A 19,995-nucleotide genomic window follows, 5' to 3' on the forward strand; every position below is an offset into this window, starting at 1 on the left:
CATCTCTTCTAGATAAGTAACAGCTTTACTGATCATACCCCAGTGGTACCCTGGTGCGTCCTGCCTTATGAACTCCTCAGTCTGATTTTTGTCCAAGCTTTCGTGTAGACTTAACATTTATTTTTCTCTTTTTTATTAATTCCATTTGCCTTACTGCAGCTATAAATCTTGTTTTTGCCTTGCTACTTCAGCAGCCTTTCAACAGTGCTACCAAAAAAAAAAAAGCTTTCTAAATATCACAATATCCAGAGACAGCCTAAGAGGCTTTAAAACCTTCATTTATGACAACTGACTGTCTTATCACGGTTGCCCATGAAGTTTGTTGCAAGTCTTTGGGCCCTAATCATGATATAGTTGATTGCTATAATTGTGGTTGTATGCCTCATAAAGCTCAACAATATTGGGCCTGGAAGATGTGTATCCTTAAGTGTTTATGGGTAAACACAGAGATGAGTCCAGCCATCAGAGCTCGTCTTTGCTGAGGAGTGGTGCATCCATTAATATTGCGCCAAGTTGAGCGAGAGACTTGCTGCTCCATAGTTAAGGTGCCCTCCCCTCTGTGGTGCCAGGTTCTGGATCCACCTCAGGTGCAGAAGTGGCCGATGCTGGAAGAGGTACCTAAGCGGGACATGTCTCCCAACTATTACCTCTCTGTTCCCAAGTAGATGAAGCGGTATGCCCTCGCAACTGTGGGGGCCATCACTGGAACTTATTCCTACTGGAGCCATGTCGGCACAAGTGCCTTCATCTTTTATGCTACAGAAGGTCACCTTGATGCTGACATACCTGTTTTTGCTCAGACCTTGACCTATCCAGAATGCCATGGATGGCTTTGGCACTGAGTATTTAGATGCCAGCACAGATTCCTTCCAGAATACTACTAATGTCTATTAAAAGCCATTAGACCTGAGCACCCCTGCACAAACAGTGGAGACCCCAGTGTGGAATTCACCAAGATTGGCGTGGTGCATCTCTAGGCTGAATCTTTCAGTGGAACCAAGAACGTAAGCAAAATGAAGAAAAGCCTATATGGATGTCTCTTCCAACTCCAGCCCAGAGAGCACAACAACCAGTGGACCAGCTCACTGAGTTGGCTAAGAATTTCTTTACCTCTTTGACCTATGAAGTCAGGGGAGGAGCTTTGGAATCTCTTCTGTTCAAAATGGGAAGAGATATCCCCACAAACTGGAACTCTGCCTAGTTCTACTGCAGTAAGTTGCCTGCCACATGTGTCCATTTTCAACATTTGGACAAGTCGCCCCCAGTGATTGGGGAGTCCCACTCTGAGTTGGAGGATGGGAAAAGTGTTCCAGCTAGGTCAGCTTTCCTCCTGTGCATGTCCCCTCTGAGGTTGTCGAGGTCTCCAACTTGGTGGCCATCTTCTTCATCAGGGTCATAAGTCTGTGTCTCCCCGCCCCCGCGGTTAGGATCTGAGGAAGGCTCAATGGAAATTCCATCAGACCCCTTACCTGATTTACTACAACACTCCTTTCCTCCTGCGGACCTCTGCTATTCTAACTTTCTGTATAAAATAGCAAATGTTCTGGGCATCGAGGTTTAAAAAGAGTTGGATCTGAAAATAGAGATTTTCGGCCTTCTGCAGATCTTACAGCTTCCAGTGGAATCTGTGGAGATGCCAGGATCTTCAGTTGGATGTGGCAAAATCCCACTAACCTGCCAGTAGCCAGAAAACTCGACCTGAAATACAGGACGCAACCAACCCCTAGGTTTGGTCTAGTCCTGCTTCTTCACCACTCTTTTTTCTGGTAGAGTCTGTATTTAAGCATGCTAAGAAAACTGAGAATCTCCAGTACCTCTCCAGAGAAATACCTGAAACTCTTGGATACCTTTCGCAGTGTGTTTTCCAGAGTTTCATGCTGAGAACTCACAGAGCAGCACACCAGTTGTATATGGGGCAATTCTTGCTTAAGTGGGTTAAGAAGCTGAAGCCCTTAAATTGCTAGACCCAGAACATGCTGCAGTTCATAAAGTTTTGGAAGATATAAGAGTATGAGAAGCACCTAGTCTTCCTGTCTAAAGCATTAGTCGCTGCAGCCAGAACTTCATCCATGGCCATTGGGCCTTGCAGGCTGACTTGGTTAAGATCTAGCAATCTGCAGGAAGATATACAAGATACCTTATGGATGTATAGGAGACAACTTAATTGGAGACAAAGTCAGAGACTTAGCTCAGATTAAGGAACATCAGGCTACTATTCTATCTGTTGGTGGGAAGGGATGACTAGCCCACATTTCCCAGGTGCCAATACTTCTTATAGGTGAGCATTTTTCCAAAGATTTCCCTTCGCTCTTATCAGCATCATTGGACTGCACCTATCATAAGAACATAAGAAATTGACATGCTGGGTCGGACCAAGGGTCCATCAAGCCCAGCATCCTGTTTCCAACAGAGGCCAAACCAGGCCACAAGAACCTGGCAATTACCCAAACACTAAGAAGATCCCGCGCTACTGATGCAATTAATAGCAGTGGCTATTCCCTAAGTAAACTTGATTAGTTGCAGTTAATGGACTTCTCCAAGAAGTTATCCAAATCTTTTTTGAACCCAGCTACACTAACTGCACTAACCACATCTTCTTGCAACAAATTCCAGAGCTTTATTGTGCATTGATTGAAAGAATTTTCTCCAATTAGTCTTAAATGTGCTACTTGCTAACTTCATGGAATGCCCCCTAGTCCTTCTATTATTCGAAAGTGTAACCAACCAATTCATATCTACTTGTTCAAGACCTCTCATGATCTTAAAGACCTCTATCATATCCCCCTCAGCCGTCTCTTCTCCAAGCTGATCATCCCTAAACTATTCAGCCTTTCCTCATAGAGGAGCTGTTCCATCCCCTTTATCATTTTGGTTGACCTTCTCCATTGCTTATATATCTTTTTTGAGATGCGGTGACCAGAATTGTACACAGTATTCAAGGTGCGGTCTCACCATGGAGTGATATAGAGGCATTATGACATTTTCTGTTTTATTAACCATTCCCTTCCTAATAATTCTTAACATTCTGTTTGCTTTTTTGACTGCTGCAGCACACCTAGCCGCCAATTTTAAAGTATTATCCACTATGATGCCTAGATCTTTTACCAGGGTGTAGCTCCTAATATGGAACCTAACATTGTGTAACTACAGCAAGGGTTATTTTTCCCTATATGCAACAACTTGCACTTGTCTACATTAAATTTCATCTGCCATTTGGATGCCCAATCTTCCAGTCTTGCAAGGTCCTCCTGTAATGTATCACAATCCGCTTGTGATTTAACTACTTTGAATAATTTTGTATCATCCGCAAATTTGATAACCTCACTCGTCTTATTCCTTTCCAGATCATTTATATCTATATATATCACTCCACTGTTTACCCTTTTCCACTGAGAAAATTGACCATTTAATCCTACTCTCTGTTTCCTGTCTTTTAACCAGTTTGTAATCCACGAAAGGACATCGCCTCCTATCCCATGACTTTTTAGTTTTCGTGGAAGCCTCTCGTGAGGGACTTTGTCAAATGCCTTCTGAAAATCCAAGTACACCTCATCTACCGGTTCACCTTTATCCACGTGTTTATTAACCCCTTCAAAAAAATGAATCACATTTGTTAGGTGAGACTTCCCTTGGGTAAATCCATGTTGACTGTGTCCCATTAAACCATGTCTTTTTATATGCTCTACGATTTTGATCTTGAGAATAGTTTCCACTTTTTTCCCAGCACTGAAGTCAGGCTCACTGGTCTATAGTTACCTGGATCGCCCCTGGAGCCCTTTTTAAATATTAGGGTTACATTGGCCACCCTCCAGTCTTCAGGTACAATGGATGATTTTAATGATAGGTCATGCAACAGCTTCCTGTCAGAGGGCATTAAAGGAAAAGACATTAACCAGCAACTATGCAGCAGCCACCAGTAAAGACTGTACCTAGTTTTTGATAAGTTTTGGGCCACAACTCCCCACCACCTCTGGTGGAGGGAGGATCCTGTCCTTCCAGGTAGAAATTAAGATCACCAGTGACAGTTAGATCCTCAAAATTGTGGTTGAGGTTCTTCCATTTTTGCCCTTGACCCTATGGCTTTCAGTTTTCGATCCAGGCCAGTCTGTTGGTTCAGCTCCAAATGGAAGTGGTCACTCCTTCAGCAAAGGGCAATAGGGCTGTTTCTGCCCCAGGTGTAAAAGTTCATCTGCAGTGCTTTTATTCCACCAACAGGACAGTTAGCGGGACAGTTTACCTACTGTTCAGTCCTCGAAGCCATATGGCTTGGAGGTCCTGCTGGCAGACATGTTTTAACATTGTCTCAGCAGATAAGCCTGCCCCTCCCCTAGTTCATTGTCTCAACTTGACATTCTATGTTGGGGTTCTTGTTGTTGACATCCTTGTCTTGGTCTGCATTCTAGCTCTTGCCTTGTTCCTATTTGTGTGTTTGTGTCTAGTTTGGTTCTTGTCTGTCTTGTCCCAGTGTCGTGACAACCTGTTTTTGTTTGGCCCTGTATTTTGGCACAAGTTTTGTGGTCTTCTGGTTTTTGCTTGTCTTGTCTGTGGTCTCCTGTTCGTTTTGTTTTGTTAGTCTTGTCTGTCTTGTTTAGTGAACACTCTTAATTCCTGTCTGTCAGAGTTCAGACCAGTCTACCTTGTTGGGTACCTTTTTTAGTTCTTGAGTGTATACACTTTCTGCTAAGTTCTGCCAGCCACCAGAACTTGAGGGCGCAACCCGAGGGGGATGTGGTCAATCCTGTCAGAAGGTTCTGGGGGCCATGCCAGTCCTGTCCTGAAAAAGTCTGCTCCTGCTTTGGGGGTTACCAAATACCAGCTTTTGCTGTCACACCAGGAGCTTAGCCAGGGAATTTACTACCAATTATGTCTTAATACCCAGGAAGACCAAATGACTTGAAACATATTTTAGGTTTATGAAGTCTAAACTGCTTGCCCAAGAGAAATTAAATAGGAACTTCCTGCATATTAACCTCTCATTCATGTACACTCTGGATCTCAAGGATGCTTATGCAGGATGAATTAGTCATGCTTAACTGCTTGCCTACCTGGAAAATCGACTACCTCACTAAAGTTAAAATCTGCAAAAAGACTGAAGAGTTCGCAAGGCAGTGCATTCACAGAAACCAATGTACATGCTTAATAAAACTTTCACTGAACTAGGAGAGATGGGTCCATTCGGCATCATTGGATGACATCACCTACATGTCACAATTAATTTATCTGTGGAGAACCATGTTTACAGGTAAGTAAAATGTGCTTTACCTATGGTTCAAAGAAATATTGTTCTGATAGAAAAAAAATTACCCGGCATAAACAGTTAAATTAAAATCCAAACTAAAAGTAACTTATGTTGTCCGTATTTATATTGAACTGTGATAAATATTGCCCATTCATATTTAATAGCAGTTTGAATGTGTGTCTTTGGTAAACTTGGCTGCTTTGTATTAAGGTGTATATTACACTAATATTACTTGCTTTCCATAAAATAACATGACTTGTGGACTTCATGCCAAGCTGTGTTTCATTACCAAATTAATGTGCTGTTCTGCATCAATTTGTATGGAAATCATCTCATTTAAATACATGCATTGTACCAAATTTTCTCAGGGGTGGATAATAGATGGAATCTGTAATCCTGTGCATTCACTGCAGTAAGGTATTTAATATGGCTTAGTACATGAGCCCCTCACTTTCTGTACCTGAGGCAAGAGGGTTTTACTATTTTGAGAATTTAACCATAAGAGTAAGTTTTTGAGTATCTTGTGCATTTAGGATTGACAACTATTTAAGACATAGGCTTAAAATATTTAAAATCTCTCTTGCACTGCGTGACCATTATAGATGTACTTTTGCTTTAATTTATACATTTTCAAGTGTTCTCACTTTGAATATTCACCATTTTAATATTCATTCTGGTTTTCTGTTTTTCCTGCATTCTTTAGAATTCTTTGTGGTACAAACGTCATAGTATTGCAATTGGAGAAGTGCCGGCAAGTAGACTGATATGCCGCCGAGAACTGACGGATGCAAACATTGAAGAGATATGGAAATCCATGACATTATCACAGTATGTTTGTCCTTATACTTTGAAAACTGGTTAGCCAAGCAACATTGGTTGGACAACCAGAATTGATCATTGCAGTGCTATTATATTTCTGAGACCAGTTTTCACTAAAAAAAAAAACTGGTATTCAACACCCAAATGAATTTCTTTGGGCCAGTATGGTACTGTGACAGAAATGATTAATTCCATTGGGGCGGATTTTAAGAGCCCTGCTCGCCTAAATCCGCCCAAATCCGGGCGGATTTAGGCGAGCAGGGCCCTGCGCGCCGGTGAGCATATTTTACATAGGCTCACCGGCGCGCGCAGACCCCGGGACTCGCGTAAGTCCCGGGGTTCTCCAAGGGGGGCGTGTCGGGGGCGGGCCCGGTCGTCGCGGCGTTTAGGGGGCGTGTCGGCAGCGTTTTGGGGGTGGGTCCGGGGGCGTGGTTACGGCCCGGGGCGGTCCGGGGGTGTGGCCGCACCCTCCGTACCCGCCCCCAGGTTGCGTCCCGGCGCGCTAGCGGCCCGCTGGCGCGTGGGGATTTACGTCTCCCTCCGATTTCGGAGCGGCCTTGGAGGGAATGGGGGTAGGCTGCGCGGCTCGGCGCGCGCCGGCTATTCGTAATTGATAGCCTTGTGCGCGCCGATCCAGGATTTTAGCGGATACGCGCGGCTCCGCACGTATCTACTAAAATCCCGCGTACTTTTGTTGGCGCCTGGAGCGCCAACAAAAGGTCGCCAACGCGCCTTGTTTGAAAATCTACCCCATTGTCTTTGACCATCTACTGTACTGTTTTGTTTTTTTTTTACTAAATGATTTTTTTCTCTATTTTTCTCACGAAATAAATGAGATGCGCACAAACACTACAAAGAAAAATGTTTTATGAAAAGTTGCTGTTTGCTATCTGGAAGCGCATATAGGGGTCGTTCATAGATTTATTCCAGCAAAAGTTGACTGCCAGTTTTTGAAATCCTGATGAGGCAGTTTAAGGCTCCATTTCAGACTTCATTCCCTATCTCTCAAGTTCTTCTAAGCTTTCTTCCCCTGCTCTGTAAGAAAGATGTGGTTACAAATTATCTGAAATTGCTTAAATCTGCCTATATAACTCAGATTGCCTGAGACTAGATTTCTTCATTCTTCTCATAGGTTATAGGAATCCTTATTGTGGTAGTTGTAACTATAACCATTGTGAGCTTTATTAGACTTTATATGTGCATGCAGATTTCTCTCATACAATTCATTGCACATATCCTGAAAACCTGCCTGGCTGGGGATCCTCCAGGACAGGTTTCAGAACCACTGCTCTATGCCAATATATAATCTGAGCTTGTATTTATTAAGGGGCGGATTTTAAAAGGAGCGCGAATAGCCTACTTTTGTTTGCGCTCCAGGCGCAAACAAAAGTACGCTGGATTTTAGTAGATATGCGCGGAGCCGCGCGTATCTGCTAAAAACCTGGATCGGCGCGCGCAAGGCTATGGATTTTGTATAGCCGGCGCGCGCCGAGCCGCGCAGCCTACCCCCGTTCCCTCCAAGGCCGCTCCGAAATCGGAGCGGCCTTGGAGGGAATCCTCTAACGCCCTCCCCTCACCTTCCCCTCCCTTCCTCTACCTAACCCACCCGCCCGGCCCTGTCTACACCTCCCCCTTACCTTTCTCCGGGGATTTACGCCTCCCGGAGGGAGGCGTAAATCCCCGTGCGCGAGCGGGCCTCCTGCGCGCCGGGCAGCGACCTGGGGGCGGGTACGGAGGGCGCGGCCACGCCCCCGGACCGCCCCGGGCCGTCGACACGCCCCCCTCGGAGAACCCCGGGACTTACGCGAGTCCCGGGGCTCTGCGCGCGCCGGTAGGCCTATGTAAAATAGGCTTCCCGGCGCGCAGGGCCCTGCTCGCCTAAATCCGCCCGGTTTTGGGCGGATTTAAGCGAGCAGGGCTCTTAAAATCCGCCCCTAATTGTATTGTGGTCCAAATACTCAGCATGAGAGAATAACTAACCTAGTCTTACATATGTTAGACAGGAGCACGGAAATTTCTAAGCAGCTTTTGTCTTTGTGAAGCGGTGCTGGTTATTATCAGACAGTCTGTCTTCATTGGCATGGCCCGAAGGGAGCCCAGCTGCACTTGTGCCTTTTAGCTGGCAACAGGTTTATGATATCCATCCTCTTTAGTCCAGAGGTAGCACGGGCTGTCAGTAAGCTTGAGACAGGCCAGGAGGCAGGAACAGACCAATAACTTGGCATGCAGGAGCATGAGAAAATATGTAAAGGTGGTTCCTTTCTTTTGGCCTTCAGCCCAACTTAAGACTTTCTTCATTCTTTCAGGTTCTTTGTGCAAATACATAGGTTCTAGAAGGAGACAATATAACTGGATATACAAATGTCCACTGGTGTGTTTGAGAAGCTGTTTTCTTAGAAAGTGTATTCACACACAGCTCATTTGAATGACATGTGCTGGATGACTATAGTGGACCTACATGATAGACTCAGAGATGGCCATTCTCAGCTTCTGTATGGCCAGCAAAATTAGTTGTATAAACATTCAACTAACTTTGAACTATTCAGCAGTGTGACCACACCTTATTTAGTGAGGAACAAAAAAGAAGATGACCAGAGGTCCTTCAAAAGTTCTTTATTAATTGCAATTAATAAAGAACTTTTGAAGGACCTCTGGTCATCTTCTTTTTTGTTCCTCACGGCTTTCCTTGACCGCCTTCCTCTCTGTTTTCTGGGCCCACACCTTATTTAGGACTGCTGAACGGCAGTCCAAATAGCAGACAGCTCCTTTCAGGGTGACATGGGCTAGTCTTACAGTCCTCCATACCAAACCCATAACTCGTCTTCAAGATCTTCCCATTTTGGCCACAGTAGGCAGATCAGTGATAGTGCCAAAACTACATTCCAGGTCCTTCTGACCTGTTTTTTTTTTTATCAGTGGCACAAGCTTCCACTTTAAGCGTCTGGTACTCGCAGCTTCACTAGCTCATATAACAAAGGTCCAATCTGTTCTGCTGAAATTTTACATTTCTGTTGAGCACAGTGAACGGAGAAAAGTAAAAGATTTCTTCAAACTCCTTGCTTCTGCACCAGGTTTTTCTGGGCTATTTTTGTCTTTTGTTCATTTTGCAATTTTTGCTGAGCACATTTAAATGTGCAGTGGCGAATTTTAGCAAGAGATGTTTACACATTAAAGAAAATGGGAGATACGCAAGGAAGGTGGAGGGGCAGTTTTGTTGACCAGGAACACATACTTTCACATACAGTGGGCCCTTGGGTTACGAACGACTCGGGTTACGACCAACATTCAAGGTTTTGAGTTACAAACAAAATTTTGGTTTTGAATTATGAACAGATCTCGAGAGAGAGAGACTAACCATAATGCCCTCATGCTAGATAGGTATTTATATGTATTTGTATCCCTAAGGGATGTCCACCTAGTAACTCGAGGTGAGGTTTAGGTATTAGGGTAAGGGTTAGGGGTCACTCTGACATACAGAACAATGCTCTCTTATGAAGATTTGATGACCTTCAGCATGAGGAAACTCAACCAAAGATGAGATTTGTGCAGTGATCTCTCAACCTAGCTTGATGTTACCCAGGTAGAGAGTCCATATGCAGATATCGTAAAGGAACTGGTGGAGGAGGTGAAATTGTTGTTTCTGGTAGGCTAGGCACATTTTATAACTTTTTGGTGAGATCACTAGGGAAGTATTGCTGTTTCTGGTAATTAATGATCTTATACAACCATTTTTATTATAGAAATGGTTAGGTAAGGTGTGCTTTTGGGAGGTTCGGAACGCATTATTGGTTTTCCCATTATTTCCTATGGAAAAAATAGTCTTGACTTACAACCAGCTTGGGTTACAACCAGCCCTCTAGAACCAATTGAGTTCGTAAGTCAAGGGACCACTGTACTACATGAATCTATTTATATCCCTTTCCATGTGAGAACCTGTGGTACTGTTAGTATAATTGCTAACAGGAAGAATCACAAAAGTGCATCTTAAAAAAATCCTATGTAATAAGAACATAACATAACATGCCATAGTGGATCAGACCAAGGGTCCAAGCCCAGCATCCTGTTTTCAACAGTGGCCAATCCAGGCCATAAGAACCTGGCAAGTACCCAAAAACTAAGTCTGTTCCATGTTACTGTTGCTAGTAATAGCAGTGGCTATTTTCTAAGTCAACTTAATAGGTAATGGACTTCTCCTCCAAGAACTTATCCAATCCTTTTTTTAAACACAGCTATACTAACTGCATCCTCTGGCAACAAATCATGCATTGAGTGAAAAAGAACTTTCTCCGATTAGTTTTAAATGTGTCACATGCTAACTTCATGGAGTGCCCCCTAGTCTTTCTATTATCTGAAAGAGTAAATAACTGATTCACATTTACCCGTTCTAGACCTCTCATGATTTTAAATACCTCTATCATATCACCCCTCAGCCATCTCTTCTCCAAGCTGAAAAGTCCTAACCTCTTCAGCCTTTCCTCACAGGGGAGCTGTTCCATTCCCCTTATCATTTTGGTCACCCTTCTCTGTACCATCTCCATTGCAACTATATCTTTTTTTTTTTTTTTTTTTTTTTTTTTTTAATGCGGCGACCAGGTCCCAATACAGATCCCTGAGGCACTCCACTGCCCACTCCCTTCCACTGAGAAAATTGTCCATTTAATCCTACTCTGTTTCCTGTCTTTTAGCCAGTTTGTAATCCACAAAAGAACATCGCCACCTATTCCATGACTTTCTTTACTTTTTCCTAGAAGCCTCTCATGAGGAACTTTGTCAAACGCTTTCTGAAAATCCAAATACACTATATCTACCAGTTCACCTTTTATCTACATGTTTATTAATGCCTTCAAAATAGTGAAGCAGATTTGTGAGGCAAGACTTGCCTTGGGTATGCTGACTTTGTTCCATTAAACCATGTCTTTCTATATGTTCTGTGATTTTGATGTTTGATGTTTAGAACACTTTCCACTATTTTTCCTGGCACTGAAGTCAGGCTAACCGGTCTGTAGTTTCCCAGATCACCCCTGGAGCCCTTTTTAAATATTGGGGTTACATTAGCTACCCTCCAGTCTTCAGGTACAATGGATGATTTTAATGATAGTTTACAAATGTTTACTAATAGGTCTGAAATTTCATTATTTAGTTCCTTCAGAACCCTGGGGTGTATACCATCCGGTCCAGGTGATTTACTACTCTTCAGTTTGTCAATCAGGTCTACCACATCTTCTAGGTTCATCGTGATTTGGTTCAGTCCATCTGAATCATTACCCATGAAAACCTTTTCTGGTATGGGTACTTCCCCCAACATCCTCTTCAGTAAACACTGAAACAAAGAAATAATTTAATCTTTCCATGATGGCCTTATCTTCTCTAAGTGCCCCTTTAATCCCTTGATCATCTAACAGTCCAACTGACTCCCTCACAGGCTTTCTGCTTCGGATATATTTAAAAAAGATTTTACTGTTAGTTTTTGCCATGCTCCCACTACAAGAAAAGTGGATTAAACGGAAAAGGGTAGAAAGGGTTGAGAGGGGAGAGAGACTCCACATTGAACAGACACACACACAGTTAAAAACAAAACAAAAAACCCCCCACACTTTTAGAATGCTTGCGTACTCCAGGTTGCACATGTTTTCAGTTTTAAAAGCAAATGAACTGCATGTATATTATACTGAAACTTCTGAACTCGAACACTGTCATTTATGGCAGTCATTCTGCTAGCTATAAAATGCAATGTTTTTGTGTTGTTTTTTTTCTAACTTACACATAGGCCGATACAGTAAGGAGCGGTGGGAAGAGCTGCGTTAGTGCCGGGCGCACCCGCAGTTGCCGCACGCACAGTCCAGCTCACCTACCGCTCGATACTGTATTTAAATAGCTTGCAAATGCAAGCTGCGTCCAAGAAGCGTCCGTGAAGCGTTAGGCCCGTGCAACCCATTTTACAGTATAGAGCGCTATACAGTATCCTGGGTGCGCGGGCCTAACGCTTCAAGGACACGCTGGTATCTGTCATTTCAAATGTCATTTGAAATGACAGGTACCAGGAAGTGGACGGTTCTCCTACGCTCGGGATTGCCAGTCCTCTCTCTCCCCTCCTCCTGAAGCAAGGCGCGTAAAGCAGCCTTGCTTCGGGAGGAGGGGAGAGAGGACTGGCAGTGTAAAGCAACGAAGCGACTTACTCTTCTTGCAGCCCCCCTCCGGAGACGGACATCGGCGGACGGCGGCTCCCCTGCCTCCCAGAGCTGCCAGCGAAGATGGATGCCTGCACGGGCGAAAGCGGCCCCTGTGCGTGCAATTGGGCCACTCAAGGCGTGACGTCACATGCCGTGAAGCCAAACGTCGTGACGTCACGCCTTGAGCGGCCCAATTGCATGCACAGGGGCCGCTTTTGCCCGTGCAGGCATCCATCTTCGCTGGCAGCTCTGGGAGGCAGGGGAGCCGCCGATGTCCGTCTCCGGAGGGGGGCTGCAAGAAGAGTAAGTCACTTCGTTGCTTTACACTGCCAGTCCTCTCTCCCCTCCTCCCGAAGCAAGGCTGCTTTACGCGCCTTGCTTCGGGAGGAGGGGAGAGAGGACTGGCAATCCCGAGTGTAGGAGACCGGCCACTTCATTGCTACTTTTTTTTTTTTCGCTTTTTTTTTTTCTCTGGCTTTTTCGATTTTTTTTCCACTTTTGTTGCTTCAGGAGGAGGGGAGAGGACTGGGGCTGCCTCGGAGACCAGCACTCATGGACGCGGCCAGGGCAGATGAGCGGGGACTGGGGGAAAGTTTGCCGCCTACCCTTACCCCTGCCTCTAACGCAGGGGTAAGGGTAGGCGGTAAGTTAGCAGGTTAAACGGGCGGCAAAACGGCAGGTTAAAAAAGTGATAGTCGGGGAGCGCATTACTGTATGGGAGGGAATAGCTAATTCGATTGTTAACATCTAATATACATGCCGCGGGCGGAAGGGGTTACCCGGTGATTTAAAGAGGCGGTAAGTATGGGTTAAAGGGGCTAGTGTGTCGCAGGTTGGACTAACGCAGCCGAAATGTGAGTAGAAAGCAAGCGGGTTAGGAGCAGGGTAACTGTGGCCGCACTTTACTGTATTGACCTGACAGTGATCCTTTTTAAAAATAAATAAATAAATAAATAAATCATACAATGAAGATTCAGATTCTAAGTAGAATATCTGGGAGCAGTCATGTTTGCAACCTGTCAGAAATTAGCACTGTCATTTTGGAAATTGCTCTATGAGATTGTATTTGTATGATCATAATATGTAGATTAATTGGATCTAATCAGTGTAAACAAATGTTTATACACTTATGAACATGGCTGCTTAAAAGTATGCAATTTACACAAAGTAGGATCTGTTTGCTAGCACTTGCCATTCAGACTTAGAAATGTTATGGCACATAGGATTTTCTTTACCATTTTCTTTATTTAATTTTTCATTTAGCTTGCAGAAAATCCTAGGATTGGATTCTCTGAAAGATGTATTGGATGCAAAGCTTGTAAATCCTAAACATGTAATGTTCAACGTGTACAATACCAATAAGCAAGGCGTTGTAGTCTTAGAAGATAAATCAGGTAAGCACTTCTGCAGTCTTAGCTCTTTAGCACTGTTTCCTCTGAGGTAAGTGCAATCATACAGCCTTCCTTAAGTCACTGTGAACGCCGCACTTAAGGCCACATAGGATGGGAGGAGCAGCCCTGTGACGGCATTGCAAGTATGTTCAAAACGAACGCGTCAGCACTTGCTTGTATGCTGATGTCCTAATGCTTGAGATCATCATACAAGAAGTGCCTACCTACAAGTTTTGAAAATGGTCGTATGCCAGCATAGACTAGAAGAAGCAACAGTGTGGGCTCTGCCACCAAGTTGAGGGAAGAGACTCCAGCACAAGCTGGTGAGGAACAGGAGAAGGGAGAATTGCAGGAGAATCATTTGCAGTAAGCAAATGAAAAGCAAATGTATTGAGAGTTAATCTAAATATGCTTTTTTTTTTTTTTTGAGCGTTGGAAAGGGGTCCAATGCACATTTTAACTTGGGAAGGGGGAGGCATTCCTGAAAGGCCATAAGTGACTGCAGCCACTGCCACTTAACTGGATAAGTATTGACTTATCTGGCTATTTTGTGCGGGTGACCGCTACTTAGCCAAATAAGTATTTATCTGGCTAAGTAGCAGTGAACCGCAGCAGATAAATTGGTATTTATCTGGGTAAGTGGCAGCAGCTGCTAAGTACAGACTTAGCCATGGACATTTTACAAAGTTTAAAAAACTTTTTTCCCTCCTTTATTTAGGGGTTTTAAGTGCCAGCACAATAGCCCTGTAAACTTAACTCTGGGTCAGAGCTAAAATTAAGTTTCCAGTGCTAAAAAAAAAAAAAAAAGTGTACTGGCCAGTTGGTCATTTGTATGGGATTTCCATGTGAGAGTGCTAAGCAGTACTCCTGTTTAGAAATGTGCGTTTTCTGTGCACTGAAAGGTTGATTTTTTTTTTAAAAGCCCTACGCACGCCAAAGCTGGAAGATCCACATATCTTGGGCTGGCATGTGCCATACAGATTTTAAGAAATGCCAGAGTGCACACGTATCTCTTAGTGCATGCACAAATCAAAAAGGCAAAAAATTGGGCAGGACAATGGGCGGTCCGAGTCTGCGCACTATGCACAAGCATGCACCACGGTCCCCTACTGCATAACTTCTGCTATGGATAGCATGTTTTAAAATTAAAAAAAAAAAAATCAGGTCTGGTTAGCAGGATTTGAAGAGTCAAGGCTGATAGGGTAAAAGGGAGGCTATCTATCTAGGGGGGGTTAGGAAGTCCTATTGCTTACCGGGGCGAACTGAGAATGAGTTGGGGAAACGTGTATTTGTGTCGGCGTGTGCCTAGCATAATCCCTCCACTTACGTGGTAGAAGTGGCATTTGCATGCACGTGTGTATGGTATAAAATGGTTGTCCATTGGCATGAGCCGGCATGCGTGCATACATGTACGCCCGCACGGCTGTTTAAAAGTTAGCATTTGAAACTCCTTGTTGCATCAGCAGTGAGTTTCGTGTACACACGAAAGTACATGGAAGTACACGCAGAAAGGTGCATTCAGCTCAACATACACTTCTGCATCTACCTGATAGAGGTTGGGTGGAGGGGGAAGGAGGTAGATAGGAGGCATCAGAGAGGATGATGGGGGAGGAGTGGAAGGAGGTGGGAGTGCAGATACGTGGGGAAATGAAGACAGCAAGGAGGTGGATGTTGGGGGGGGGGGGAGAGTAAAGGAAGAGGCAGGGAAGGATCCTTTTACCCCTGTTACAGCTGCTCAATTGCAAATGTATACCCAAAAGAAAGGCACACCCACACATGCTCTGGAAAAATTTGAGGGAACATTGCCATTCAGTCATAAAATGGCAGTAATATGTGGGGTGTGGGTTTTTTTGTTTGTTTTTAATTGCATGCTATTTCTTTGTAGATTAATTTAGCAATGGAAGAAGACTAAAAATAGAAATAGGGCTAAGGGAGTGACATTTTGAGCCAGAGTGACTTTGGGGAAAAAAATCAATATTAGATGTCTTAGATAATTTTGTTTGCTTTGTTAGCTGACCTAATTCTCTATTTTGTTCAGATTTTTATTTTACTGCTTAGACTGTATTGTGGTTTTTCTTAGAAGTTCCTCCAACTTGACTATTCCTGTCCTTATGAATCTAAATTAAGATACTGCTGTTCTGCCCTTCATCTGCACCCTATGCAGCCATCACACTGTAATTTGTGAATATAACATGGACGACTGAAGAGGACTCTGACTTTTTTTCAAAGTGTTCTTTTTCTGAAGAGAGAGATATACACCTCACCACACAAAAATGCCTGAGAGGTTTAGCTCAAACTTTGGTTTGTTGCCTATTGTTGGTCTACCCAACTCATAAGAACATAAGAAATTGCCATGCTGGGTCAGACCAAGGGTCCATCAAGCCCAGCATCCTGTTTCCAACAGAGGCCAAACAGGCCACAAGAACCTGGCAATCACCCAAACACCAAGAAGATCCCATGCTACTGATGCAATTAATAGCAGTGGCTATTCCCTAAGTAAACTTGATTAATAAGCCATTAATGGACTCCTCTAATAACTTATCCAAACCTTTTTTGAACCCAGCTACACTAACTGCACTAACCATATCCTCTGGCAACAAATTCCAGAGCTTTAGTGTGCGTTGAGTGAAAAAGAATTTTCTCCGATTAGTCTTAAATGTGTTACTTGCTAACTTCATGGAATGCCCCCTAGTCCTTCTATTATTCAAAAGTCTAAATAACCGATTCATATCTACTCGTTCAAGACCTCTCATGACCTTAAAGACCCTCTATCATATCCCCCCTCAGAAGTGTGTCCTATGAGAAATTTGGAAGTTAGAGGGGCTATGTCTGGCAGGTTGTTGATACCAATGTGATGTGCAGCATGTGCTGGCTAAGTTATGTTCCCTGACATGAATTACACTGCTATTCTGAATTAAGTGTTCTCCTAGGACAAGCCAGGATGGTAGTCCTCACATGTGGGTGACATCATCAGATGGAGCCCGGCATGGAAAACTTTTGTTAAAATTTCTAGAAACTTTGATTGGCAGACTGAGTACGCCCAGCCTGCTGCTATCCACACGTCCAAGCGAAGTCCCCCTTCAGTCTCTTCTTTTCTGTGAAGCAGTAGCCTCGCGGTTGTGGAGCTCCAAACCCTTGAAAGCGTTTTTGCTGATTTTTTTTTTGTCTGGTCCCCCTTCGCATTCGGTTACTCCAGTGGGTACCTGTGGCTCTTGCTGTCAGTTTTTTTTGCGGTCGATTCCATACTCCCACCTTGGGTTTCTGTGTCTCATCAACCGCATGCCGGCCTCCCTTTTTTTTTTTTTTTTTCCGATGGTGCCCCCAGTGCCCGCAGACAGTGTCCATCACGGATTTGCATGAGATGTGTATCCTCTGCTTGGGGGGCCTCGCACAACACTTGAGGGTGTCGTTTGTGTGATCAAATGACCCTCAAAGGGCGTCGTGCGCGCCTAGATAAAATGGAGAAGCTTTTTGGCTCTCCAAAACCCTCCACTTCGGTGGAGGGTTTTGGATGTTCAGGATGTGCCGGCGATGCCTTGTCCCCCACCATCAGTCTTTACTACCCAGGACTTTCAGGAGGAGTTGGGCCGCAGGGTGCAATCGGCGGTGCTCAAAGCACTTCAGAGCGTCAAGCTGCTGGCGCCACTGGCCCCCATACTGGTGCCTGAGTCTCCGCCTTTGCTGTTCGCACCTCTGCTGGAGTGTCTGAATGTCTTTCTTGGTGTCCTACCGATGCAACCGGTGCCCGAGAGGCCTCAGATGCCTCCTCGGCCACAGACACCCTCCACCGGAAACAATCTCGATTCCCGGGTCCTCCAAGGAGGATGAGGCCTTGGGGACCAGGCACCCATGCCCCCGGTTCCCCAGGCCACCGCTGGTTCCTATCGGTGTACCGTGGCCAATGCCTCCCTTGATGCCTGGAGGTCAATCGATGCCACCGGTGCCCCTATTCCTTTCAGTGCCCTTGGGGCCCAAGCATATCTTCTCTCCCAGTCTCTGCCCCCAGCATCTGGACTGTAGTGAGGAGGAGGAGGGTCCCTATGAACTGTGGGGCGATGACTCATCTGACGCGTCCTCAGAGTTCTCCAATGACCCCCACTCGGAGCCTTCCCCTCTGGAGGAGCGGTGTCTATTTCCACCCAAGGACCTGTCTTTCACCAGCTTTGTCAGAGCCATGGCAGAAGCCATTCCCTTCCAGCTCCTGTCAGAGGAGGATACCTGTCATAAGATGCTGGAGGTCCTCCAATCTCCAAAAGAGGTTGTGGTGGTGCTGGTCCATGATATCTTTAAAGAGCTCCTCCTCCATACATGGGAACACCCGGTGTCAGTTGTCCCGGTGAACAGGAAAGCTGAGGCGACTTATCTGGTTCAACAGGCCATGGGGTTTGAACGGCGGCACTTACCCACCAGTTGTCTGTGGTGGTGGAGTCCGCGCTTAAGAAAGCCAAACACTCCCAGACACATGCTTCTGCCCCTTTGGGGCACGAACACAGGGAGCTCTATGGCATAGGTAGGAAATTTTGTTCCAAGAGGCTATGCTATGTTGGTGGCCCGTATTGTGGCCTACCAGCTGTACATAACCCAATACGACCGCAACCTATGGAAGCAAGTCCAGGAGTTTGCGGAGGGCCTTCCCCAGGAATAGCAGGAGACTCTTTCAGCCATTGTCTCGCTGGGACTCGAGGCAGGTAGACACGAGGTCAGGTCTACCTATAATGTCTTCGAAACTGCTGCTCACCTAGCTGCCGGGGGAGTCTGCACCAGACAGCTAGCTTGGCTCCAGGCCTCCGACCTCTGACCAGAGGTTTAGGATAGGCTCGCAGACCTCCCCTGTACAGGAGAGAACCTGTTTGAGGATAAAGTGAAAGAGGTCATGGCGCAGCTGAAAGATTAGCATGAAAGATTACTCTTCAGCAACTCTCCGCCAGCCCTCAAGGCCCTTCTGCCACCAGGAAGTCCTCCAGGCCGGGCTCTTGCAAGCCCTTCGACCGGTCAAGGAAAATCTTCCCTCCAGCTGCCCATACTCGCCTGCCTCAGTCCAGCCCTAGAGGCCGTGGCTGGCAACAGCGAGTTCCAAGGGCCCAACCAGCCCCCCAGTAGTCCCCATCTGCCGGCTTTTGACTGGTAGTGAGGGGGCACGAGCCAAAAGCAGATTCCCATTGCGGCCCGATCCCCCAGTTGGCAGCAGGCTTCTTCGCTTCACCCGCCACTGGGAGACTATCACTTCGGACTGTTGGGTCCATTGTCCACCAGGTCTACCGCCTGAATTTCAGCAGGCATCCAGAGACCGCTCCCCCATGTTCATCGTGGGGTACGGCCGCCCATCAGGTTGTCCAATCGGAATTTTCCACCCTTCTAGTTCCCCGTGAGCAGTGGGGCCATGGTTTCTACTTGAGATATTTCCTCATTCTGAAGAGGAATGGCACCTTGCGCCCCATTCTTGACCTCAGGGCGTTAAACAGTTTTCTTGTAAGAGAAAAATTCAAGATGGTCTCTCTGGGCATGCTGATCCTGCTCCTCCGAAGAGGAGACAGGCTTTGCTACTTCGACTTAAAGGAGGCTTATGTCCATACTGCAATTGTCGCCATGCATAGGAAGTACCTCCGCTTTCTGGTGGGGACGGCACATTTTCAATACAAAGTGCTGCCCTTTGTGCTGACTTCAGCCCCACGCATCTTCACGAAATGCTTGGCGGTAGTGGCTGCCTATGTCAGGTGTCGCTCGGTCCATGTCTTCCCATACTGATTGGCTCATCCAGAGCGAATCACATTCTGGGGCCATGAATGCTCTAGCCTTGACTGTTCAAACCTTACAGACCTTGGAATTAATTATCAACTTCCCCAAGTCGCATCTCAGTCCATCTCCATGGCTGGACTTCATCGGTGCCAGGTTGGATACGGCACAAGCAAAAGCTTTCCTGCCCAGGGATCGGGCAGTCACCCTTTCCTTGCTGGCTACCCTCGTTCGCAACAGAAAGAAGGTACCAGCCTGTCTGCTGCTCTGCCATATGGCGGCCTTGGTCCACATGTCCCCCCTTGGCCTGAGTCCGCATGAGGGACCCTCAGTGGGCCTTGCGGTCCCAGTGGTGGCAGGCATCCCAGAATCTGGAAGCACTGGTGACTGTTACAGACCCTCTCCATCTCTCCCTAACCTGGTGGGAGGCCTGGTCCAATCTGGAACTCTAGCTCCCATTCCAGCCCAACGCCACCCCAGGTGACCCCTCACCATAGATGCCTTGCCTCAGGGGTGGGGGGCCCACACGGACGGCCTGCATACCCAGGGCCTCTGGATTGTGGCCGAGTCCCGCTGCCAGATACATTTTCTAGAGCTGCAGGCAATCCAGCACGCCTTGTGGTCCTTCCAGGACAGGCTGTCC

The 19,995-nt window shown here is 45.8% G+C and overlaps 1 protein-coding gene across 3 annotated transcripts in view; it reads left to right on the top strand.

Annotated features, from left to right (window-relative positions):
- The window catches only part of DEPDC1B (DEP domain containing 1B), a 113,148-nt gene that overhangs the window by 25,416 nt on the left and 67,737 nt on the right, over window positions 1-19,995 (top strand). For all 3 annotated transcript variants that reach the window (XM_029576638.1, XM_029576628.1, XM_029576647.1), the window contains exons 4-5: window positions 5,943-6,067; window positions 13,492-13,622. In XM_029576638.1, the coding sequence (XP_029432498.1) occupies window positions 5,943-6,067; window positions 13,492-13,622 (256 nt within the window). The remainder of the gene's footprint in view (window positions 1-5,942; window positions 6,068-13,491; window positions 13,623-19,995) is intronic.

The sequence above is a fragment of the Rhinatrema bivittatum genome, chromosome 1 (assembly GCF_901001135.1).
Source record: "Rhinatrema bivittatum chromosome 1, aRhiBiv1.1, whole genome shotgun sequence".
Lineage (NCBI taxonomy): Eukaryota > Metazoa > Chordata > Amphibia > Gymnophiona > Rhinatrematidae > Rhinatrema > Rhinatrema bivittatum.